Source organism: Poecilia formosa, unplaced genomic scaffold (genome assembly GCF_000485575.1).
Source record: "Poecilia formosa unplaced genomic scaffold, Poecilia_formosa-5.1.2 Scaffold245, whole genome shotgun sequence".
Lineage (NCBI taxonomy): Eukaryota > Metazoa > Chordata > Actinopteri > Cyprinodontiformes > Poeciliidae > Poecilia > Poecilia formosa.
The window spans coordinates 14,137-39,175 of NW_006800184.1; the positions used below are offsets into that span (position 1 = coordinate 14,137).

Genomic DNA, 25,039 nt, shown 5'->3' on the forward strand with positions numbered 1-25,039 from the left:
AATTTTACCCTGTTATTTGCTAAAGTGCTCGGTTGTTGCAGTAGAACCTAAACAATTGAATAAAACAGGCAATTTTTATAGGTTTTGTTTATTTTTATTTCATGCTTACATTAACACTGTTGTAGTTTTTTTTTTTTTTCAAACTTGGTATCTCAGTTTTTGTACTTTGGTATTCTTTTCTTTTTGAAAAAAGAAAAAAAAAGAAATCCACCTCATTATATGCTTATAAATTGTTTCCCTCTGTTAAAACCCATCTTGTGGTTGCTTAATCTAAAGCCTGAACCTAAAACGTCTAAGCTAATGCTAACCATTGGACCGCATCCACCCACAACTGATTAACTCACACACATTCCTACTGCCAGGAACTTGGTAGCGTGGAAAAAGCAAACCATGCAGTATGTGACACTGGTCGGGGGTTTCAGGGAAGAGGATTTGCTTCTTCTATGTGTGCATCCAGGGATTAGCAGGAACTTGTCAACACACCAACACAACCTGCTTAAGTCCACAATGTCGCTGCAGACATTCTGTAAATGCATAACAGTGTAAGACCATTTCCTGCTATGCATAGTCCTGAGGTTAGATTACCAAACTTAAAACTTGAAAGGTAAAAGTTCAACAAAAAAGAAACAACCTAACATTTTCCATGTTTGCTGTAGATTAATGGCTAATCCAAATCCATTGCTAAAGAATTATAACAATGGAGTAGCCAAAAAGAATTTGGAATTAAGAGAATGAAGCATCTGCACTTTCCAAAGATTTGCATTTCAAAACTGCAAAAAAAAAAAAAAAAAAACACATTTTATGCTTATTAGTATTATGTATTAGTGGCAGTCCTAATCATAAGCCTCCCTTTACTGTCATAACAGGGGGAATTCTGTCAGCAGACTCTTCATAATATAAGGGGAAATACTGAGTTAATTGTTATTGCAGAAAAATTCAAGCTGCAAAAGTTGGAGGCTGTTTATATGCTGCCTCCAGCATATGCTGGATCGCATTCTTTCGCTCATGAGTTATTGCTTATGACCATAGATGAAGGTATGAAATTGGTCTGGTAAATCTAGAGCTTCACATTTTGGCCCAGATCTTTCTTCGCCCCAATAAGCTGGAGTAGCGTCACTTGCTTACGTCCTGCTTCGTCTTGTTAACCAAACACACCACAATACTTGGCCTTCTCCTCTTCAAAGGAGGGATTTTTGTTCTGTTTTGGCCAGAAAAACCTGGCTTCAGATTGTGTCAGACAAACTGAAGTTTCATTCTGTATCCTGTGTGAAGAAAATAGGAAGAAAAATTAGGAAGAAACTGTAAGATTAGCAAAAGTGACTTAGAATATTGGTGACATGAACAGGAAGTCAACTTCGGGCAATTCATCTTTAGAGAACTTCAAAAAGACTTGACTAACTTATTAAAACGCACAACAAAAAAAAACCTACTTTCTTCTTGATCGAACTGAACACTATAAATTGTACATTGAATTTGAGTGAATTCAGTTAGTGCTCATGGTCAAATTTTACCTGCATAAATTAGGTCCATTATCTTTACTTTCTACTATTTACAACTTGCCTCTGTTGGCTCCTTTAAAGAAAATGACCATGTGAGCAACTATTGTAAAAACACAGTCCAGTAATTATTAGACTCCAATAAACCTCTTGTCTCCGTTATTAATGCTTTCAGAGTGCTTGTTTTTGCATCATCGGTGATGATTAAATTGATAAATACCATTATAGAAATTGGACTTTTCGCCCCAACATTCACTGTGCATAGCAGCATTGAACAATTTTCCTTGACACGCTGCATGACACTGTCCTGACTGGTTTTAAACAATGACATCTGAAACAATACCTACATAAAAGTCAAGTTAAAACATCCAGTCATTTGGTTATATACTAGAAGATATGTACACTGAGTAGGCATACCATTATGATCACTGATAGGCACATTTTCGCTAATAGTGGAACTCATTTTTCATTTAGAGCTTTGGTGCTTTTTTTGATAACATTGAAAATATAGTGTAAGATCAAGCAGCAAAAAGAAGCTAACACCTAGTTTCCACTAAGCGGTATGGAACGAGTCAGGGCAGTTTGGTATGCCTTTTAGTCCATCTCCATTGTAAAAGTCGCCCATACAACCAACCCGTACTGCTTCATTCTAGATCCACAGAATAAATGTGCAGTACAGTCAGGGAGGAGCTACCGGAGTAGCACAACACAGCACATGGACTGAGATACAGAAAAACATCACTGCTATGGCAAGCAAAAGACATGTTATGTTTGTTGACTAGTATGACGCAACGTTAGGCCCTGGGGTTTAACTCTGTCTGCCTGATGAGAGTCCAAATGGGGAGAAAAGCTCTGCTGAAGACATTAGCCTGCAAACTGTGCCGCACCTCAGTGGAAACGAGGGTATGGTCAAGTTCAGAATATTTCATTGTGCTTATGGAAAACCATAGTAAAACTCAATGTTTGGCTTCACCTTACAATGTTACCTGCAATTAATCACTTCAATTATTACTCCAGACTTCAAAACTTTGTGAAAAACTTTCACTTACTCATAATCAGTGGGCTGCTGGTTTCAACTCGTATTTCATCCATCTCAGTAGTTGTATCCTCAGGTATGACACTTCACCTGCCTTGCCTGCTGGTGACAGTCAGAAGGCCCAGTGGTGCACCTCAATATACAGGTTCACAAATGTGAATGTGTGTGTGACTGACGCACACACATTCACATTTGGGCTCCTCTGGACTTGATGATGTTCCAAACAAGTACAAGCCATTTAACATTTACTTCCTCATTGACAAATAAGGACTCTGTCAATAGTCTTATATTTGCTTAATTATTTATAAAGTTACAGGCCAAGTAATTAAAGTGTTAAATGTTAATGAATCCTTGAAAATCCTCTTCTCTTAAACTGTTAAAATGTTTTGTGTGGCCTCAAGCCAAATGATAATGTTTGCCACTTTTCACATAAGCAGATCTCTCTGCTCTGATTGTTTTGTAATAAACAGGCTTCTGATTTGCTTGGAAAATAAATGTAAAAAAAAAAAAAAAAAATTCACACTAGTCTGAAAACTCTGTGGGTCTCTCGGCGCTTGCTCTTCCTTTATCCTCTGTTCAAGTTATTTTGTGCCTTTGCTGTAAAGTAGCCCAGATTGTTTCCAATCCTTGCTTTGCTCAAAAAGAAGCATCCAGAGATCTCTGGACATCTGGAATAGCAAGAAGTCCTTCACTTGATTTATTGTTTCTTTCAACAGATGCGGACACTTGAGTTTAGGAACGACTTTATTTCCAGAGTGTATAATTTCTGACATAGTTATGCACAAGTACAACAATCAGTCACAGCCTCTTTTGTTCTGGCTATGCTTTCACAGGTTTTTGCTATGAAAACCGAAAAGTGTCAGAAATGAACATTCTCCCTGTGAGTGTATTTACAAAACCCCGCTGGATATCAGGGGGTGAGCTGTACAACAAGGACCTCCTGCAGGCTGAGAGCTGGGCAGCAGTTTCGCTTGACCAAAGCCAACACATGCAGGACGGGTAAAGAGCCTGTGATGAAAGGGGTTTTCCTCCACAGACTTTACGCCCTTTACCCTGCTTTGCTTCATCTAACATCAAAGTCAGGTTTATCCACAGACGCTCACAGATGATGGTTACACCATGGCTGCCATTGCACTGACAGTATTGCCAAAGGCCATGTTTATAGAGTTTCTGAAGTTTATATTTAACATCATAAGAAACAAAATGTTCACCTCACTGAATGATTGAATCAGTTAGTAACTCTCGCTCCTTCTTCAAGTTTTATGCTATCATGTTTTTTTGGCACAACTTCATGCAATGCTGGATGAAGTCACGAGACATTGTGCAGTTGCAGTCAAATGACAGTGGTCTCTGGGTGGGTACTTGGTTTACCAGGACAAATGATGATCACCACAGTTCCACGACGAGCACCATGACCCAACGTCTAACGGAGGTTTCCTTCTGCCGCTGCAGCACGGCAGCAAGCAGTTCCGTACTGTCAGTACGTTGTTTCTTTGATGATGTTGGTGGAGAAGGTGTGGTTGCTGGAAATGCTGATGGAGTGGCGGGTCAGGGGGTGCAGCTGCTTCCTGGGTGTGTGGCGGCAGGGCACGAAGAAGTAGCGCAGCGTGGTGAAGAAGATCTGGCGGTAGGTAGCAGACACCAGGTTGTAGAGGATGGGGTTGATGGCCGAGCTGACGTAGAACAGCACGTTGGTCAGCATGTAGAAGTAGTGGTAGAAGTCGTACATGTTGCTGCGAGAATAAAGAGGGTAGAAAGGAAACGAAAGGAAAAATGTGAAATGTTTGGTTTTGACGCACCAGTTGTTCCCCCTCTCACCCTTTGCAGAATGACATTTGACACCATGTGCACTTTTAAAAGTTTTTTAGGGAACTAATGGTCTGACTGAACATTCTCTGCCCGCTGTCCGACCATGTCTGCATTGCTGAGCTTTAAACTGAATATTTTGTTTGAAGTCAAATATTCAATTAATATGGATGTTAGCTAATATTTAGCTCAGAGGAAAATATTCAGCTCGCTTTGCAAATTCACTTGCTGATGACTGGAAGTGGACTACCAAAAAAAAAAAAAAGCTGGGTCTTGTGAACCAGAGAAGGCCTAGCCATCCTTTGCCAAGTGATTGGTTGTTCCCATAGGGAGGTAACTTACCAGTGGAGCACACCTCTGGAATGAGCAAATTCTGTCATTAGTGAAATAATTTAAATGGTCTGATGAAGTGGCTCTGGCGCCAATCAGATGGCCTAAGTGAGCAACGGTCCCAGCCTGACCGCTAATATGAACATTATCTGGCTCCACTGCTGGCTGAGAGTTGCTCGTGTCACCTCTTCATGATTGTCCCGTTTCCTCTCAACATTTACAACATTTCAACTTAAAACATAGGATGAACAGTCTTAATGGTGGCACAGATTTGTATCATTGGATCTCTACAGTAACAGTAACACCCAGCCTGCCAGCAGGAGTTTATATGAAGGTTTGTAAGACCCAGATTTTATTTTGACAGTCCACTTCCAGTTGTTGGCAAGCAAATTTGCATATTAGCTAAATATTTAGTTTAAATCTAAATATTTAGTTTGAAACTGTGACAGTTTCAAACCAGGCCTTTTACCAGGCCTTCCATTGAATGAAAGGCCTGGTAAAAATATGACTTTGGCAAATGAACTCCCATTACAGGCTAAATAATCCGAGTTGTTGTTAATATTTGACTGTGTAACTTTCCAAAACCTCACACCATACATGACCCCTGGCTGAAATCTGATCGTCATTAACAGACTTCTGTATTAATGACAATCTGATGACATGATCAAACTCATGAGAGTACATCTGATGAGCACAGAGAATCATTAACGACTCGCCTTTGGAATTTTAGTCTTTTTAACAAAATAACTGAGAGACCTAAAACACAAACACATTAATATAATTACCAAAACTAATTATCTTTAAAGTGATCTTTTCGCTCTTATTACCAAAGAGATGACGCTGCGTAAACTAATAATGCACATTTCTAAGCCTGTGGTCCACTTCCAAAAACACAAGCCATTATTGAAAGGTTTTCAAGATTTAGCCTTGGGATTCCTGCCAGCCACTAACTTTCTTAATGCTGTGAAAGCAGGAAACCAATGGCAGGAAGATTCGGCAGCCCTCTCTGCTGGAATCTCACAGATAAACAGTCATGTACGTCAGCTTTCCAAATCCATGTGGTACAAATCTAATCTCCAGAGGGATGAAAATAGCAGACACATCATCTCTGCGAGGATCACTGTGAAAGTGCTGTAAAATAAGTAAATTCATTTGATGCAATCTATTTATGTTGTACCTTATAAACGCTACAAAAACGGCAAGGTTTAAAAGGAGTGGAAAACCTTGAAGTGACTGAATCTATCTCTGATAGAGACTGACAATAAGGAAGCAGGAGATTAAGCTACAGAGCTAGAGAAGGGGAGGACATTAATGGAGGAAAAGTTACATAAGCCCAGACGAATGCTGAGATATCAGTAAAGAGAAGAAGATATCACGAGGGTGTAAAATATGGTCATAGCATACACATTTCACTTTTTTTTTCCCTATTTTTGTTCCATTTCAGATCATCAAACAAATTTGAACATTTAATAAAGATAAACTGAGAACATACAAAATTAGGATTTTAACTGAGGGGAGAAAAGCTTTCCAAAAACGTCAATGATACATTTGTTAAATCATGAGTTAACTCAAAAGCTGAGTGTAATGCCACTAGCGACACCCACCTGATCATTAACTAGTGCGATACTTTAAAAAATGTGCTTAAAGAAAACTTTGATGGAAACACGGTTAATGACATCTATCAGTCTGGAAAGGACTACAAAACCAGTTCAAAGGCTTTAGTGTTCCAGCAATTCAATTCAATTCAATTCACTTCAATTCAATACAGTTCAGATAAGTTGCAGAGCACTAGTTCACAAAGATAGTTGCCTCAAGTCACAAAAACAAACCAAAAACATCTCATTTAAATTCAGAAATACATATTCAATCCAAACAGTTGAGCTCAAATTCAAATAAATACATTCAAGCTTGATCTCTCTTTTGAATAAATGCAGTCAGGTACAGTTTATCATTTCAACTGGTAATGAAAACTTTGCAAAGAAAGCTAGCAGATTGCATTGAGACTTGCGGCAATCATCCCTTCTGAGCATGTAGCTGCAGTGGACAGTTGATTGCATCAAGACATTAACTGTGCAGCAATCAATCATGAGAGTAGAGAGAACTCCCCTCTAACAGGAAGGGACCTCCAGCGGAATCAGGTGAGCGGCCGTCTGCCACCAATGCCCGGGGTTTGAGAAAACAGAGCACACACACAAAAAACACAAGCACTCAACTAGGAGTACCTTCTATGCTATTGAAAAAGTAGAGAGGCAGTGGCAGCAGTAGCAGAGAAACACAAACGTACAGAAAACTCCGAGTCGGTTTTTAAGTCAGTGAGAGAAAAGATGGCTCAAGAAAATTGCTTTGTCTAGGAGTGAGACAAGGTTTAACACTGAAAGACAGTATCACAAGTCATGGATGCATGAATCATGTAAATAAATAATTACTGTCTCAGCCATGGTAAATACCCTCCACCAGCCAGTGAGAAAAACACAGTTTTGTCAGGGATTTCCCAGTAATCTGGTTTGGCAGAGCACAGACACAGTTGGTCGGTCTGGCACCGGTCTGGTGTTGGGTCAGTCTACATGCATAAGGGCTGCCATGTGCAAAGGGAGTTCAGCTGCTTCTGCTCAACAGTGGTAAGAGGAAATGGTGAGAATGAAAGATGGCACTAATGGAAGGTTAGAACAAGGGTTCTAAACTTCCAAGGGTGGGCAACTCCAGACCTCGAGGGCCGGTCTCCTGCAACTTTTACATGCATCTCTACTTCAACACACCTGAGTCAAATAATGAGGTCGTTAGCAGGACTCTGGAGAACTTGACTGCACTTAGGAGGTGATTCAGCTGTTGGATTCAAGTGTGTTGGACCAGGGAGACGTCTAAGTTGTGGGACACCAACCCTCGAGGACCAGTATTGCCCATCCCTGGGTAAGATGAATAAAAAGCCAAGAGGAGAGCTGCCTTACATGACAGTGTGGAATCTTCTCTTGCGTGTAAGCTTTGTGGTCCTGGTGCTCTGAATTATGTCATTAAGATTATATAGCTATAGCTTCACCAGAACAATATGTTCCAGATTTCTGGTCCTGGGTACCACTAGAATAAATGCTGTACTGTTGTAGCAGGCCATGTACAAACCGGAGCAGGTAAAGGGGACGGTGAGGACAAAATCCCAATGTTATACCAACTGAAAGGAACTAAGCTAGCCAAGACCTTTAAGGTTTATGCACAAATTACTTGTGCAAATAAGTGATGACAGTCTAGCTAAAGTGGAACTAACCCCCCTGTGAAACCATAACCACACCCCTGGCAAAATTTTGACATTTCACCAAAGTAGAATACTTATGTTCATATCTAAAATTCTTTAATTAAAGGGGCAATATTACGGAAAATATCTAGATTTTTGAGCTTTACATCTTGTAAATAATGTAATTTCCTCCTCAAAAACATACCTAAAGTGATGCCTTGTTTTAGAAATCCTTTCATCTCTGGCAACCATTCAGCTGTGCAAAACACCTGAGTGGACCTAGCTCCACCTTTGAGACGCAGCTCCTTGTCTGAGCTGCAGCTCCGAAGTTTCCAAGCTTCCTCCAGAGCAGTCCTCCCCACTCAGCTAGCCCACAGCAATTAGCAAACACCTGGTGAAATTGCTAATCCGCTGATCTCATTATACGAGCTGCTTCTCAGTGAAACGCTAGTAAAATTGTTGTCAAAGGGTAAACAAAGGAGCGATGTTATGAAGACTTCCTGAAGGTGGAGTTTCAGAACGAGCAGGAATTTTTAAAGAAACAGAGGCCCAATTTCAAGGCATTAAATTTGGAAGTCAAATTTCTTTTAAATCATTTTTGATAAATATAACATTTTTATAACAAGTGAAGCTAACAAAGTTACTTGACTGTGCTTCAAAATGTCACTATGTTCCTGGAAAACCCATAATACTGCCCCTTTAAATTGAATATAACTGAAAAATTACACTTGGTGACAACATACCAGGCCAGAACCACCAGCAGCAAAAGAATTAGCTTAGAAATTTGGAGAAAACAAGATTGATAAATTTACACCTTGAGAATTTTTATCATGACCTACAAAAGCGTCTAAAAAGATCCTTGTGTATTTTACCGTTTCATGGTCATTTATTTCTTACCTCTATTGCTTTTCATTGTGTACGAAAGAGCAGATGAGAGTGACTAATATTAACATTCTCAAATGTGCTCCGTTTGATTTAACCAGACAAATTATATTTTGATGGACTAAAAATAGAAAGAAAGTGATGGAAAAGGCAAGTGAGGGAACAAGAATTTAATCTAATCAACAAGATGTAGCTCTCCTGCTTCCATTTGTCAGATGCTTTCAACCGATGACTCTAAATGAGTTCTTTAGTCAATACCTAAGTTCATTTGTGCGTATGTTCTTTTGAAAGTATGAATATAAGCAAACATATGGTGGTCTAAAAAATGCCAGTGCCCTGTTGGCAAACAAGCTTTTGGAGATGGAACGCAAAAAAGACTAAGGAGAAAGGAAAACAAAACAACAACAAAAAAAAAAAACAGCTACTCACTCTGACCAGTCGGAGACGTAGCAAAACATGAGGCGGCGAGCGTGATAGGGCAGCCAGCAGACCACAAAGGCGATGACCACGGCTCCTGAACACAGGACAGAGTGGGGGAGAGTCAGATGCCAATAAACAGAATGCGTACATAAAGCTCAAATGACAAAGTGAAAAGTCTCCCTTTTAAAATATGAACAATGTTCGGATGATTGGAGTAACAATGTTCAAGAATCAGAGACGAGCAAAGCTGTGATTGAGGCAGTAATAATAGAGATAATTATGACCTTCAAGCTTTTGATTAAAAAGACAAACAGGTCACACCCCCATGTCCAGGCCCACTGAAAACCCCGGAGTCAGCCCTTCCAGAAAGAAAATTACTTGTAATTTGTATTTGATTGTAGATGAGATCAAAAGGCTCAAACAAAGTCATTTGCAGCCAGCCGCTATTTTTGAAGTTTGAATGCTATCCAGAAGCGCAGTGCGGCGATGTGCACTTGAACTTCTCGAGCAAAAATGGATTTGAGTCATAAAAAAGTTTCAAATTATGATGGCACGATAAATTGTGCACTAGAAAGAATTACTGTCAAATTTATTTGATGAACCGCAAAGAGCATTACCGTCTCGACTAACAGGGTAATTTTCTCTTGTTCCTGTTTTTATTATTTAATGCAAGAATGTTCTGCCAGTGTCAACCTCCTGCACCAATGACAAAAACCTTTTTACATCAGCATTCATTAAGAATAGGGAGCACAAATACGACTACTGCGATTTTAACAAACATATTTTGTACAAAACTCCATAAACATAAAAAAAGAAATATGTAACATGTACTTAAATTTCCAGACAAATCATCCATTAATATATCCATCTATGTTTTCCACTTACCAACTGCAGGTTCACAAGGAAAACTTAGAGATCTGTTTTCCACTTCCTTTCACTTTTGTCACCAGACCAGATGGTACTGATCCATTTAATGATCTTTCACTCCATCCTACCTTCACTCACAAATATCAACGTCTTTAATGAAAACATTAATATGAAACCCAATAAAATCAGGTATGGAGGAAGTAGAGGGAAAGTAAAATACCCGGCTGCTGCGTATGATGCAGCGGAACCCTTTGAACTGCACACCATTCATTTAGGTATGCAAAAACTTTTCACCTCAGCATTGACATCGTGACATCATCAGGTTTTATAAAGACTTATAAAACCCGTCAGAGACATAACAAGCTGAGGGGTTTGCTCCACAAACACCTTAACTTCCCCACCTTTAGACTCCACCTAAGACCTGTTAGTTGAAATCCCCTGGATATGCAGCCAGCAGTCTCTGTGTGTTCTCTGGCCTTTCATGTCGAAATAACAAAAAAGATGCAATGCATTCAGAACTCAAGTAAAGCAAAGAAAACAAGTTCATATTCATTTAGAAACAGTGTTTTAACTCAGGAAGAGTTCAGAAATCAGTATTTGGTGGGATAACCGTGAGATTTTCAATGGGGCTCAGTGCAGTCGTCTCTTAATTTCTTCCAGACCTTTATCTAGATATGAATTAAAGAAATAAAATCGCACAAGTCTTGCTGGCCGTATCTGCATCCGATCTGATTTATTATAGCTGTTACTCTGAGTAGCCTGTCCTTCCAAAGCAAATACCCTGGGACCATTTAGGATTTGAGAGCCAGTAATCACTTAAACATTAAGTACTCCATCTCCAGTGGCTAAAACTTAATAAAAAGACAGTCTCTAAGAAATCAACTTCTTCCCTGCCTCAGCTTTGAAAGCAGCTGTGTAGGAGGCATACACTGTAAAAAGTGTTTTTGGCTGTAGCTCATTTCATGGACTTATTTACATTAATCTCACTTAATTATTTTCGTTTAGTGATGACAACTTACTTTTCTGTGTTCAGTTGTCTTAAAAGTTACAAATCTTTAATTTAAAGGAACTTTTTACTTGAAACAATTGAGTTCAATGCCGCATTCGTGTCCTACATCTGACCAACTCAATATATTATAACAGTCCAAAAAAACAGCTACTGTTTTTCATAATTGAGTTATGAATTAACTCAATTCATAAGTTTTGCTAATGTAATTCATTAAGTGTGTTTAACATGAGAAATTTAAGTCACTCTTACACATCACAAACCTCTCACAAATAACACAGAACAAATGTCATTTGCGTCGTTCTGTAGCAATGTTGTAGTGCAACCAAACAGCTTTTTCAGTGGTGCGACATTCTGCCATAGACGCATATTTTTTCTGTAATCCTTTACAAAATGTACGCGCTCGTCTCCATGTTGACTAGAGCTAATTTTGTGCCTGTTTTTGTTTGTTGCCTGATTGAAATCTTTGTTACTTTTATAAAAGTTTTCACATTTCTTTGATTATATAAAGTCATTTGCTGGTAAAAATGCAACAAAACCGCATAAATTCAAATAGGGAAATAATTGAATATGATATAACGTTTCCAAAGTGTTTTGAAGTAGCTTTCAAAATGCCATCTTAAACGACAGAAGACACTGTAATAAATAGGTAAGCATGTCATATGGTGGATGAACCCATTAGAAGAACTTGTTGTCTTTTGTTTTACTTTAAATCACTTCTCAAATTCGGTCTGCTTTATTTTTTAGTATGACCTAAAATAGCCTCTGAATAGAGCAGCGTTTCTCAGTTCCACTGGTTCTGCTTGCTTCCCCTGGCTCTCTGTTTTTGATACTCCCTACGGATTGCAAAGTCACAGCCCAGGTAATGTGTAGCGTGTGCTAAAATGTCAGCACATCTCAAAAGGCCAATTGCCTCTCTTTCTACTACCTTCAAATACCAAAGAACATGAGCTGATAAACATAGCGGAGTGCTTGAATAAATGCTCCTGAGGTAAAAGCAGCGGAACCTGAGCAGCATGAATACTGGATGTGCAGCCCATCAAAAAAGGGGCAAGAAGTCAATGTTATTTCTCAGGATGCTACCAAAGAGATTGAGATTGGCAGGTCACACCTCAGCATTTGGTACTTCACTATCATTCCCCATCAATTGGTCTCAACTGGGTATTCAATCAACACACACAGAGTAAGTGATGTTGAAACCATGGCAACCCATGCTCCAGTGACACAGCTATGTCAAAATTATGAACCTCTCACGATGCACCAGAACAGTTTGTCCCCCCCTCCTGCTACTGTTATTCATTGTGGGGGGTTTTTTTTTGCACCATATCGCAAAGGCTCCAAGTTGGGTTGAGTAAGTGTTAAGAGGTACGATGGCTCCATTTTTGTAACTGGCACTTAAAGCAATTTTATGCTTCAGAGCTTAACAGCTGTCCCTTGAAGAAATGTAAAATGAAACAGTCTGTTGGTAGATGAACCTGACAAGATAACTATTACTTTATATCTCTCCCTGTCTGCTGAATGAGTTGGTTTATGAATAGTCCGTATGCAGAATTGCACCACACACTATGACAACTTGTTGGTCTGCTAAATTACAGGCGTTTCAGGGTTTCCCTTGGTATATTAAAAACCCGGTGGGCTTTACTTTCCCCCCACCAGGCTAAGCATTGTTTACTCATTTTAATTTTTTTTTTTTTTTTTATACACCAGAAGCAGTGATGGCAAAGACAGGTGGCGTGCTAGATAGTGTGGACTGCAATCAGTGAACAGAGACTTCGAACACTGTAGAGCTGTCGAATAAATACTGATTAAGAATACATTCTTTTTCTGGTTCCTTGGCCTTTGAAACAGTTTTTCCTCACTCCTTGTTAAAAGAAAAAATCCACAACATTAGAATTCAGACAAGTTGTGTAGGTGTGGCAATTAAAAATGAAAAATGTCCAATTGAATCTAGAGAAACTGTCTTTATACAGGAGCAGTTAGAAAAAGTTCATTATTAAGATCACTTGGGTATGGCTATGTATGCATTTATTTGAAATGTAGATAATATTTGTCACGCTGAAGGAGAGAAATGCTTAGAATGTTTTTTTCTAATGGTCTCATTTTGTTGTATCACAAAAACCTGATATTTTATTGTTTTAATATCTGTAGACCAGTAAAAGGGTAACTGTGGTAGGGACAGAAGGCAATACTCATCCTTATTAGGGTCATGCAAGAATTTCCTCCATAAGCGAGCATGTGTTTGGATTTGAGGACACAGGAAGAGGCAACTTCCTTGCAAACTACTGAACAAACACACAGAAAGCGCAGCTGAGATTGTCTTTCTAAAGCTTACGGGGATTTAATCTTTATCATTTTCTGAACATGTTTATTGTTGTCTCAGATAATGAAGTAAATGGGAACTGTTGCACTTCCAAAAACATGTTTCTCTAACATCACCCTGGATATTGGAGAAACTGAGAGGAAGTGAGGCCCGACCTGCTCTGGGAACAGAACAACACACTTGTTTTCCAACTCAATTATCTCCTTATTTGTAATAAGACAATTAAAATCTTAGTTTGACAACAAATCCATCAATACTTTACTCACTGGTGACCATACTTATGTAGCCACATTCTTAATTGAAAACTAAAAATGTTAAAGTAAGGAAACACTAGAGACAGGACAGCAATCTGGATTGATGACAAATGAATAACAGTAATAAAGGAACTGCTAAAAGATAATAGAATAAATAAATTAAATTCTAATTAATTTGTATTCAGACTAAAACTAACAGCTAATGTTATAAATAAAAAGAGTAAACATAGTACTTTCTTTCTGACAAAAAAAATAAAAAAAATAAAAATGAGGTAATAATGTAAAGAATTAATGGCTTTTGATACAAAAATATAAAAAATTACTGCAGCCGTGACTAGAATCCCAATAATAAAAGTTTGTTTCAGTGTCTGTTTTGTTCAGAAAGCTGTTTGGGAAAAACCTGAAGGGTCAGCAAAGTTTAAAGGATAAAAGCAAAGTAAGACCATTAACACTTTTTGAAATCCATAAAAGCATCTTCAAATCAATCCTGAAACAAACAGGAAGTAAGTGCAACAAATTGGTAATTGGTGCAGATATTGTTTGTTCTCTCTGTGGTGATGCTCAACATTGATTTGGTTGTGGTTTGAAGTGAGCTCAGTATGTTTTTCTCGGAAAAATTAGCCAGTCCATTAGGTAACACACTCGTGGTGCGACCATGTGTGTATCACCTAATGCAGCGGTTTCAGTGAATCATTAGGAAGCTATGAAGGAGGTACACTTGTTCATAAAGCCATTACTCATAATCTTGGCATTGACTGTGCTGTAGTTTTGGCAACAGCACAACACAAAGTGCCAGATAACTGTTTTCACATTAAAGTTGAAAGTGATTAGAAAAAAGCACCAACTTTCTGCCACAAACTTCTATAAATGCATCTTTTTAGATCTTATTGAACACACTTTGGTTAGTGAGAACTGAGATAAAAAAGTGCTATAAAAATAATATTTCCATTCTTTAATAGCTAATGACTGTAGCCCATTTTTACTGTATTTCTGTCCTGGCCAATAATAATAATAGTAACAATAATAATACTCAGTTGAAGCTGTGAGAATCCAGCTAAAATCACCCATCAATCTAGAAAGCAAACTGACTGCTGGAAAAGAGGGGAAAATCAACGTGTTCTTGTGTTACCAATGGTTACCTCCAAGACTGTGGAGCTATAATTGGTTTGTATCAAAACTGCCTCAGATGGAGGAAACTGCTGCGGATAATACTTCAGCTGAAAGTTTTCTATCATCAGGAACTATAAGTTAAGGTGTTTGCTTGATGTGAAGAAGGATTCAGATTGTCCAAGAAAATCTGCGGGGAAACCTTCTTGCTTGAGAAATCTGAAGATAATCAATTGTCTTGAGATGAATAGATGACATCGTCCACGCAAACTGGACTCAGCTAAATGTGAAGCTTCCTGGCCAACAGGGCTGGCATGAATAAACCTGGGATATGAAGCAGCACCAACAACTTGTTAAACTCCACTAAACCACAACTGGAGTAAATTACAGGTTATGAAAACAATGATCAGCAATGCAAACACTAAGTGTTTACAGAGCGTAACTGATGAATCTAAATGAACCATCCAGCATTCCGGGTTATTAATTTGCCAGTTCATCGACTATGATCAACTGCTGCTGATTGAGGTTTTGCTCTGCCTCTCCAACAGTCGCAACACTAAAAGACTAAACACAGTCAAGCATGTGAAGAGAATGAATGAGTTTAAAAAAGAAAAGTACGTAGCTTCCATGAAGACAACCAAAAAAAATAATAAAATAAAAAAATTGACCTCAATAATTCAGACTGTTTTGTCAAAAGGTTTGAAAGGTGATTGATCGGCAAACAGAGAAGACAAAGATGGAGAGAGTATGGTTTCTGTCTGTCCTTGTGAAAAATGAAAGGAAAGAGCTTCTGTAATAATTCTATTACTTTCTTTTTCTAACAAATTAAATTACCTGCCTTACGGGTTAGAAAGAACTTGGCATGATTTCCTGGAAATCATAAAAAAGCATTTGGAATGATCTATATTCAACAGAGACTTAAAGGTCTTCGCTAAGAAGGTCCTTGGTTATCTTAAAGGTGCTCATTTCCAGAGGACATATGCAAAATCCACTCTGTTGTGTACTTTAATATCGAGGAAACCAGAATAAGTTTAATTTAGTCTCTCTAGATGCTGTGTACATTTGTGTATATTCTCTTTTGGGTCAATCCATTCGGTTTAGGTTCTCTCATGTTTTTTTAACTATTACGTCTCTGTATCTTCTGCTAAACAAAATAATGGACTTCCGCCTAGCCAATTTCACAAATCTGTCATTTTTGTTTTTCACAGTGATTTTTTTTTAGTCCAAGTTCAACGTGTTCTGTGTCTGCTGGTTTTAATTGTCTGTCACACTTAAGTGTTTGAGATAAAAACAAAAAAATAACTTAAATATAAATATGTACAAAAATCAAGTTTGTTCCACAGTGTACAGCAACAACTGCTATCAAGCTCTGCATCCCCAGAACCAGAACCAAACATGGAGAAGCAGCATTCAGCTTCTATGCTGCACAAATATGGAACAAACGTCCAGAAAACAGCAAAACAGCCAAAAAACCGAGTTACTTTAAATCAAGATTAAAAACCCTACCTGTTTAGAGCTGCTTCTGAACCATAATATGTGAAGAAACATTCACCAACATATGTGATGCTTACTGAGGATTTTGATAATGGCAATCCTCTTAATGTAGGGTTTACAACTGGTTTGCTCAGTTGTTGACTGCATGGTGTCTTTTTTGACTTTGTGTTTTTATGATGCAAAGCACTTTGAACTGCCTTGCTACTGAAATGTGATAAACAAATAAACTTGACTGCTGGCAGCAGGAACGCACACGTAGAGTTTATTCCCCTGAAAGTTTTGCAGCTAAAGGTGACTCCTCATGCAAACAGGCACAGTTAAAGGAGCAGTCCGAGTAATGATGACCATGACTCGCTGTTTGAGACATTCTAAACGCTGTAAACACAACATTGCAGGGAGCGAATATAAGAAATAACATTGCAGTACTCTGTCATTTAGTCATTAGCAGGAACAAGATTCTGTATTAGGCGCCTAAACTTCACCACTAATGCTATCATTAAGATATACACAAGATGTTGTTTAACGTGTGTGTGCATATGTGTGTGTGTGTGTGTATGCGTGTGTGTGTGTGTGTGTGTGTGTGCGTGTGTGTGCGTGTGTGTGCGTGTGTGTGTGTGTGTGTTTGAACAGATGCAACAGCTGGGACAAAACCAACTGCTCCATCAATATGCAGGTCAGCAACTTCGTTTCCAACATTGATCAACACATTATTCCCAATGTGCCAACAGATGCAGGGAAGGCTTGTATTATTTCATTTCATGCAAGTGCTACAGTTTCCGTTCACTGTGTTTACACAGTGTACGTGTGCGTGCATGTGTGTGTGTGTGTTCATGAGCTCCACGCAAAGACTTTGTAAATACACTTCGCACGTCCCGGTGGGAAGAACACACAGCAAGCAGTTTCAAGCACCGATTACACACATGCATCAAAGCAGAACAGAGGGGAGACCGGTGAAGATAATTACTCGATCTGGCAACAGCTAAACACGTCATTTGGGACGGTTATTAATTTGCCTGTAAATGTGCTGCTGATTCATTTTCTGAATAGAGTCAGCATTTGTGGTTAAGGCACCAAAATAACAGCAACAAAAAATGACTAAGTGTTCAGATACCAAGAATGTACCAAGAAAGAATCTCATCCTAATTAGGTGATGAAATCAGTTCAAAAAAGAAAAAAAAAATGAAGAATTTGTTTTCTACCTGTTCTTGTTTAGCTATTTTTCTAAGCCAAAATTGCATGATCAGGAAAATACAGGAAGTAGGACAAAACTGAAGTTGGAGAAAACCTAGACTGGGCTTGAAACCAGAACTTTTGTCGACCCGAATTGCACAGTACGGCAATGGTCATGCTAACATAATGGTGAAGTGGAAAAAAAATATATATTACATGGTCTCTGAATTCAGCCTGCCTGGGTAAATTCATTGTTGAGCCACATCTAGTAGCAGCTACAGCTGCAGGTCTTGAGCGATGTGTCACATTCAGAGAGATCATTTTTTGCCCACTTTTCTGTATAAAATAGCTCTCACATTTTCAGCTGGTCATTTAATCATTAGAATACATTATACAGTACAAATTGTGCAGTCAGTGAATGGCTTTTAAAGGTCTTATATTTCCAAACAAACACACTACCTCTACCACCCTCCCAACTGGCTGGTTGGCTAATGTGTTGGTTAAAAAAAAAAAGTCTTCCTCTCAATAAAATTAAAAGATTAGACCTTTTCAGCTTGTTCTGTTTCAAACTCCACTTCACGTTTCTTTGAGGTAAATCCTTTTAACATGGACCTTAATTTTGTGCCCACTTCTTAAGCAAAATGTGTTTCAATTTGGTTTAATTAAGTCACAAGAACAGCATAAATCTGAGGTATTTAAATGTCGTTTCCAGCTCAGTTTGGTGTCGGTGTTGATGCGAGTCCACAACTGCTCGGTGAGGTCAAACAAACTCAAGTAAATTATTTTAAGTTTGTTTGCGATAATTGATTGAAAGGAAATTTTAGAGTCATCAGTGATTGCTGGGATTTTGCAGAAGATAAGTGTATTGCTGCCAAGGTGAGATTTGAACCTCAACATTTTTCACCGAAGATAAATTGGACCCTTAGTCACTTTGACATTACAATCTCAATCTTAATATAATGAAAGTCAAAGGGCTCCTTATGAACCTTCCAGGTTTTTCTCCAGATTCACCCTGTATATGTCACTTATTCCTTTATGACTGATAATGAAAACTGAGAGACAGATGGTGCGCTTGGCCTTGTATGTATTCTCCCAACCGCAGGAAATCAATTTCTTATTTCACTCTGTAATTTTACAATCTTTTTTTTATTTGTTGGATGTCTTTGTTGCTAGATGTGTAGCAGTTACATGTTAAAGTATTCTCACTCTGAGTAAAAAAACGCTTTTGAAGAGCAGATTTGATTTCATTTCAATAATACTGCTACAAAACTTAAAAAAAAGTTTTTTTTTTGTTTTTTTTTCATTGACATAGATGGTCAAACCCAATCCAGAATTTTGCACAAAATGTATGCAAACCACTTTCTAAGTGTTTTTTTTTTTTAAATCAACGCATATCATATATCAAAGTGTTAGAAATGAAGATCTGTCCCTCAAACGCTGCTGCCAAGCAAACGTTACATCTTTATGCTGTTTAGCCACATTTGAATGAAGCATCTTGATTGTGTTTTGTGGGGAAACTATTTTTATGTCTATATTTTAAAGATATTCAAAGATGCTATAGTAGATTTACAAAGATTAAAAACAATAGTTGGGTCTTGAATAGAGATTTAAAAGTAAGTTTATAAGAACGTCTTTGTTCCTTTGCCAGAAGACAAACATTTTTGGTGCTTTCTCTGAGATTTTTATGTTAGTTTGCATGGTAGACCATATGTAGGTTGTAGATTTAGATTTGGATTGGTAAGAGACAAAACTACAACCAGAAACCAAAGAAGTTGTGAAAGCTGCCATATACATGAGCGTATCTTTGCCCTGTTCTGTTGTCAGAGCTAACTGCTTTGTGAACCAAGTGCAGACATGGAGCAGAGAGTAGTTATTACAAAATGAAAACTAGTTCAATGTGTTATTAGCATCTTAAAGGAGATCTGAAGTCTTTGTGGATTTTGGCGATCAGTGGTTGTGGTCTCTTCAAACGTCAGCGGCCCATAAAGGATCAGGGTCTGAATGCAGGCTGGACAGTCACTTTCCTGTGCCCAGAATTTCAACAGAGCTTCTCTACAGATGACACAGAAAATATAAAAGGAATTCATGGGCCTGTAACAAGGAATCTCTGACTGCTTCGTTTTCACCCACCTGTGAGAGTAGCAATCACACAGACATAGACTTTATTGTTATTCAGCTGCACATTTGCAATATATGTGTTGAGCGAAATTTTGCTGAATGCCAAAAATGAAAATGCCAAAAATTCATTGTAGAGCCAATTCTTACCTTACTTACATTTCAAATGGCTCCCACCGTTTTCTCACACTTTGATTGTGAAACATTTTCAACTAAAACTTGTTTGACCTTAAAGTTGTGATTGGCTTTTGATAACTAAAGGTGAGCACAAGAATTCAAAAGGATGCAGTTGCAACAGATGAGACTTGAAAGGTAGAAGAAAATCTACCTTTTCTACTTGAAGTACTTGAAGTACTTCAAGTACTTCAAAGTACTTGAAGTACGTCTTCAAGTACTTTGAAGACGTACTTGAAGACGTCTTCAAAGTACGTCTTCAAGTACTTTGAAGACGTACTTTGTCGTCTTCAAAGTACGTTTGAAGACGACAAACGTACTTTTGACGTCTTCAAACCTCTTTTTTGTGGATTTTTAAGTTTTAGCGGTTTGTACTTACGGAGGACGAGAACTCCATGGCGAAGCGACTGAGCGCGGTTTGATTCCACTGTGATGTTCAGCATGGTGGGATTTCCCCTGGTGATGGACATGCGGCTGTCTTGCTCAGCTTCCTGGAACATCCGCAGCAGCTGATTGGCTATGACCCCGTTGAGCACGGAGATGGCAACCATCGGCAACACAAAGGACAGGAACGCATTTACCTGTTTAGGAAAGGGCAACATGTTACAGACTGGTTGAGTTAGTCTGGACAAATACTAGGTGACATCATCATTACTCAGATAACAGTTAAAACCAGAAGTTTCACATTAAATAGGGCAAGTCTTTTTCAGTTCCAAGTCAGTAAGCATGATCAAAATAATCTATACTGCCTAAGAGGGAGAACGGTGAGGGATATTTTACATACACTAACACATTTACATGCACTAAAAATGCCATGTCTTTAATCAAATGCTGGAAATTTGTTGAAAATAAGTTGGTCTTTTCAGGTCAAATTAATCTTCCGAACAGACAATGGCCCTATGTATACAGCCAAATCAGTTACAATTAGGACAACAAAGTTAATGTTTTGGAATGGCCATTACAAAGCTCTGATCTCAGACCAGTAGAACATTTCTGGGCAGAGAGCAGGAATCTGGAAGCCAGGCGGCCTACAGATCAGACTTATTTATTCAATTCAATTCAGTTTAATGGTATAGCATTAATTCATAACAAATTTCTCCAGGTACTTTACAAAAAACATTGCTTCAGTCCAATCATAAAGACAGTCCAAACAGAGCAGTAAGCTATCAAAGTAGCTTAAAACATTCCTACACAAGGAAACACAGCAGACTGCATCGAGTCACTGACCGTTATGCCAGTTGTTTCAGGAGGAAAGAGTAAAAATTACAGCAAACTACTTTAAACTGCGAAAGGATACTCAAAATGTTTAACCCAAGTTATTTAGTTTTAAAGGCAATGTTATTGAATATGAAAGAAATGTACGTCGAGTTCTGACTTCAGAAGATAGAATTGAAAAAAAATCAAACAAAAAAAACCGCGTCTTTGTTTTAGCATTTAGCTGAATGAAAAGACAAATTTCTTAAAAAATTAAGACATTTTTTTATTGGTTTGAGGAGATTAGTGTTGAATAACTGCTTTTAAATGCATTATTGTTATTATATTATTATTGGTCTACAACAGTAGACAGTAGGTGGCATGTAGGAGACTGGAGAAGAGGCGCAAAGTAGGTTAATCTTCTTGGCCAGTAAATGTGTTACTTTTTTTTTTTACATATGTTGATTATTAATAGCATTAACATATATCAACATTTTAAATATTGTTACTGTCATTACTATAATTAAGATGAGTTTTCATTAGCCTGATTTTTCGTTGTCCCCCCCCAACCCAACCTGGTTCTTGGTGCTCAGTGTGTGATCCAGGTAGGCAGAGCAAAAAAAAAAAAAAAAAAAAAAGAAACATTAAAATGGTATACAATGTCAAATTTTGATTATATTTTCTATCCCTAATAGCTTGGCCTTAGTGTTGTGGGGTTGGGTTGTTTCTGACAGTTGTAATCATTCACTGGTGAAAGGCACCAGCCCTCCATGAGCCTGGTAAAGATTAGAAGAGTAAAGAAAATAAAAAGGCAATTTCAGTTTTAGAGGGAGCCTGCTTCAGGTTTGATCTGCAGTTTTTAGCAGTTGTAGGAGCAGGTGGGTTGGTTTCTAACAGATTACAGCTCTGAAATAATAAAGACTGATATCAAATACAACTTATACATGAGCAATGTTTAATGTATTGACTTTGCTCAGTGTTCAGTACCAGACATCAGTCTCAGAATAAAATCACCTGCAGATATCAGACCAGGGCAGAGTGAAGAGGAATGTCTGGGAATAAAAAGGTTGGATGGTGCATTTCCAACAACGTACTGATGCTTCCTTTTCATGCATTTAAGAAAATATTATTTTTAAGAAAACACTTTAAAAAAAAAAGTAGTTTAGCCATGTTATGTGAGAAATTATGGACAAAGAGCTGGTCTCTAATCTTAAAACCAACCTGCTCTGCAGAAGGTTGAGTTTTTTGCATGGGCTGCCATGACAACAAGGCCCAATAAGTGGGAAATGTATTCATTAAATCTGACATTGCATTGTTAAGCCACTAATCCAGCTCTGAAGCAAGGACCCCATGAGACTGATTCATACATGGTCCAAGCTGAACTATTGAAAAAAAAGAAAAGAAAAACTAAACTAAAACTGCCTTAGAAGTTGGAATGTTATACTTTTCACTCCATAACTAACACCTGTTGTCCAGGATTAGATCATTACTAACTTCATTTGCCCTGATAAGTGACCAGGTGGTCAGAAATTGAGAAATATTGTTCTCATCTGTGAGCTTGGAGAGAGAGAGAGCAGAAGAGATAACAGAAAGGCTGAATGTAGGGGCTGGATGATGTGGTTGAAAAATGTATCACAATATAAAATACAAAATATACTGCCAGTCTGGTGGCATCACATTTTGTCTTTTATCCACAGTTAATACTCCATGAATTTGTTGTTTATTTTAAAGGAGCTAAGAGGCATGGTGATGAAACATAAAACTGCTGCTGTGCAAGGTACTCAGTCGTTTGTTGCTAGGTAACCAAAGAGCGAGTGAGTTAGTTGATGCCACCAGCCTAGCTTAGCTCGCTGTGAGAGGCTGAGCAGACAAAGCCTTTCCTCTGCCTACATCCCCCAGAATGCCATGCGGTCCAGGATTCTATCTATGGATGTTGATCATATCTCCACCTCAACATATGTTGTTAGTGATTTATTGTCCAGTCCTAGTTGAATGTGTTCAAAATATTGGTATATCGTGGAGAACAACCACAAAATACATTAAATATTGAGGTTGAAGTGAGTCAAAGTGTGAAAAAGCTGGAAGGTTTTCCTGCTGATGGAAACTAACAAAAGGCATGTGCAAAGGAGATTAGTGAAAGCCAAGGAAGAAAAAGGACACAAAGGGGATTAAATGAGGAGGTGAAGCCAGACAGGAGTTACGGCAACTACGATGAAGCTGGCTGTCTGATTAAAATGCGTACAGATGTGTCAAGTGGTAATTAGGTTAGGCATCTGCGTAATCAATGCACCTGTAATGGCCTTCCCATCATTCCTTCCCGACAGCATTCCCTTAAATACGTGACTCAGACAGGCGCATGCTCAGATGGACTGATGGTGTTTTTCAAGGGGATAATCACGGATGAAAAATGTTAATGGTCTTAATGAACACGGTGGCTGACTTCTGAAGTTTTCTTTTCCTCCTGGCCTCTGATGACTGATTGAAGCTGAAAGGGAGAAGAGGTGGGGGGTAAAAATCTGCAAGGTGAGCTCTGGCTTCTCTGTGAGTACCAAATTCCAGCTGAGTGGGAAGAAAAATCACAAAAAAGCAGTCAAGAAAGCTGGTAGATGTGGATAATTAGGAATGAAGTGGAAGGAAACTGAGATATTAGGCAGATTCAATGGGTGGAGGATGAAGGAGCAAGCAGTGAAAATTAGTCTCCTTTAGATTTTACATTAATTAAAAGAAAAAGTCAATGGAAGGTCAAAAAGACTTGAAATGGACCACCACTGGTCCCATTAAGACTTGAATGTCGCTGTCACTGAGTGCCAGCAGACATCTGTGAGTCATAAACACCGATTACTTTATGGGTTCAGGAACCACTGGTCTGATTTATCTCTGTCACTACAGATTTATAACCAACTGGTTATGGGTCATCATTTCTTCTGTTAGCGTCCAACAATAGCTGTATTTTCACTGACCGTAAAAATGTGTAATTATGAAAATAAACACGACAATTTTTAAAAAACTCACAAGATTTTGTGCCAGGATGAGGTGGTTCTTTTGGCCCTATCAAAATGATTGTCTTTTGCAAAACTGCACTGGAAAAAACATTTTCCACATCACGAGTCACTTGATCAACATGTGATTTTAGTTGCGTTTCTTATTTACTGGAAAAAATGCAATTGTGAAATTCCACTATTCCACTAAAGTTTTTTCGACTTTAGTGGAATAGCAATAAAGTTTTGTGTACTTTGGTAATGCAAACTATTGTTTAAGTAGAAGGGAACAGTTGTTTTCTACTTAATAAAATACTTTGTATTTATTTATTGTTCTTTTGATACACAGGCTTGGATAAGCGGCCAGAAAGTTTCGCCCTCTATAAAGCATAATGTTACAATAAGTTTTTCAATTTGTTTTCTTTTTTCCTGTAAATAAAAATGAAACTATACAAAATTATCTCCTGTAATGAACCATCCCCCAGATTCAGGTTACAGCAACAGATCATTTACAGCATAGAGTGCTGCTAAACTACACCATTGCTAATATGTACAATGATCTGCAATTTCTGCTTTGCATTTTTCCTCTCATAGGTTTACTTGAATTCTATATTACTGCAGAACCCCCCAACCCCCTGTGCTGAACCAGATTTTGAGAGCCCTGCTAGGTTTCCAATGTGGACTGGAAAGAACAAATTCTTTCTTCAAGCACCAACTTTAGCCTTTCCTGACCTTTAAAACAAAGGTGTAGTTCAGTCCAGTTAAACCAGCCAGCTCCACAAAGCTTGCCAATAGAATATGATCCAGGGTGCAAAATTAAGTCCTCAACTCAGTTTTTGCACTTTGGTGAGTCTTTAAATGACTCAGATTCAGGGGATTCGCCCAGAAAACCTGCTAAGCCTGACGGTAGGGCCGCTAGGACAGTCCACTAGCAGCCCACCACGTTCTTGTGTTGAAAAAGTTTTAAAACCTACAAAAACTTTGAAAGTACATGAGAAGGCATCATGATTTGGAAATAATATTATGTGAGGGCAACGGGCAGGTAAAGGGACAACGCAGTTGGTGAACATCTCCTCATGTCCAGTTCAGTGTGTCAACTCTAAACCTCACTTAATCTGTTTTTACTGTTACTGGTGTAGAAAAAAAACAAAAAAAAAACAAAGGACA

The 25,039-nt window shown here is 38.3% G+C and overlaps 1 protein-coding gene across 1 annotated transcript in view; it reads right to left on the bottom strand.

The window, feature by feature from the left end:
- Nucleotides 1-3,258: 3,258 nt before the first annotated feature.
- LOC103150242 (neurotensin receptor type 1) overlaps nt 3,259-25,039 on the bottom strand; it is a 40,074-nt gene continuing 18,293 nt past the window's right edge. Inside the window, exons 2-4 of the mRNA XM_007569777.2 lie at nt 20,080-20,281; nt 9,203-9,287; nt 3,259-4,265 (exon numbers count right to left, since the gene is read on the bottom strand). Coding sequence (XP_007569839.1) covers nt 4,010-4,265; nt 9,203-9,287; nt 20,080-20,281 — 543 coding nt within the window. The 3' untranslated portion in view covers nt 3,259-4,009. The remainder of the gene's footprint in view (nt 4,266-9,202; nt 9,288-20,079; nt 20,282-25,039) is intronic.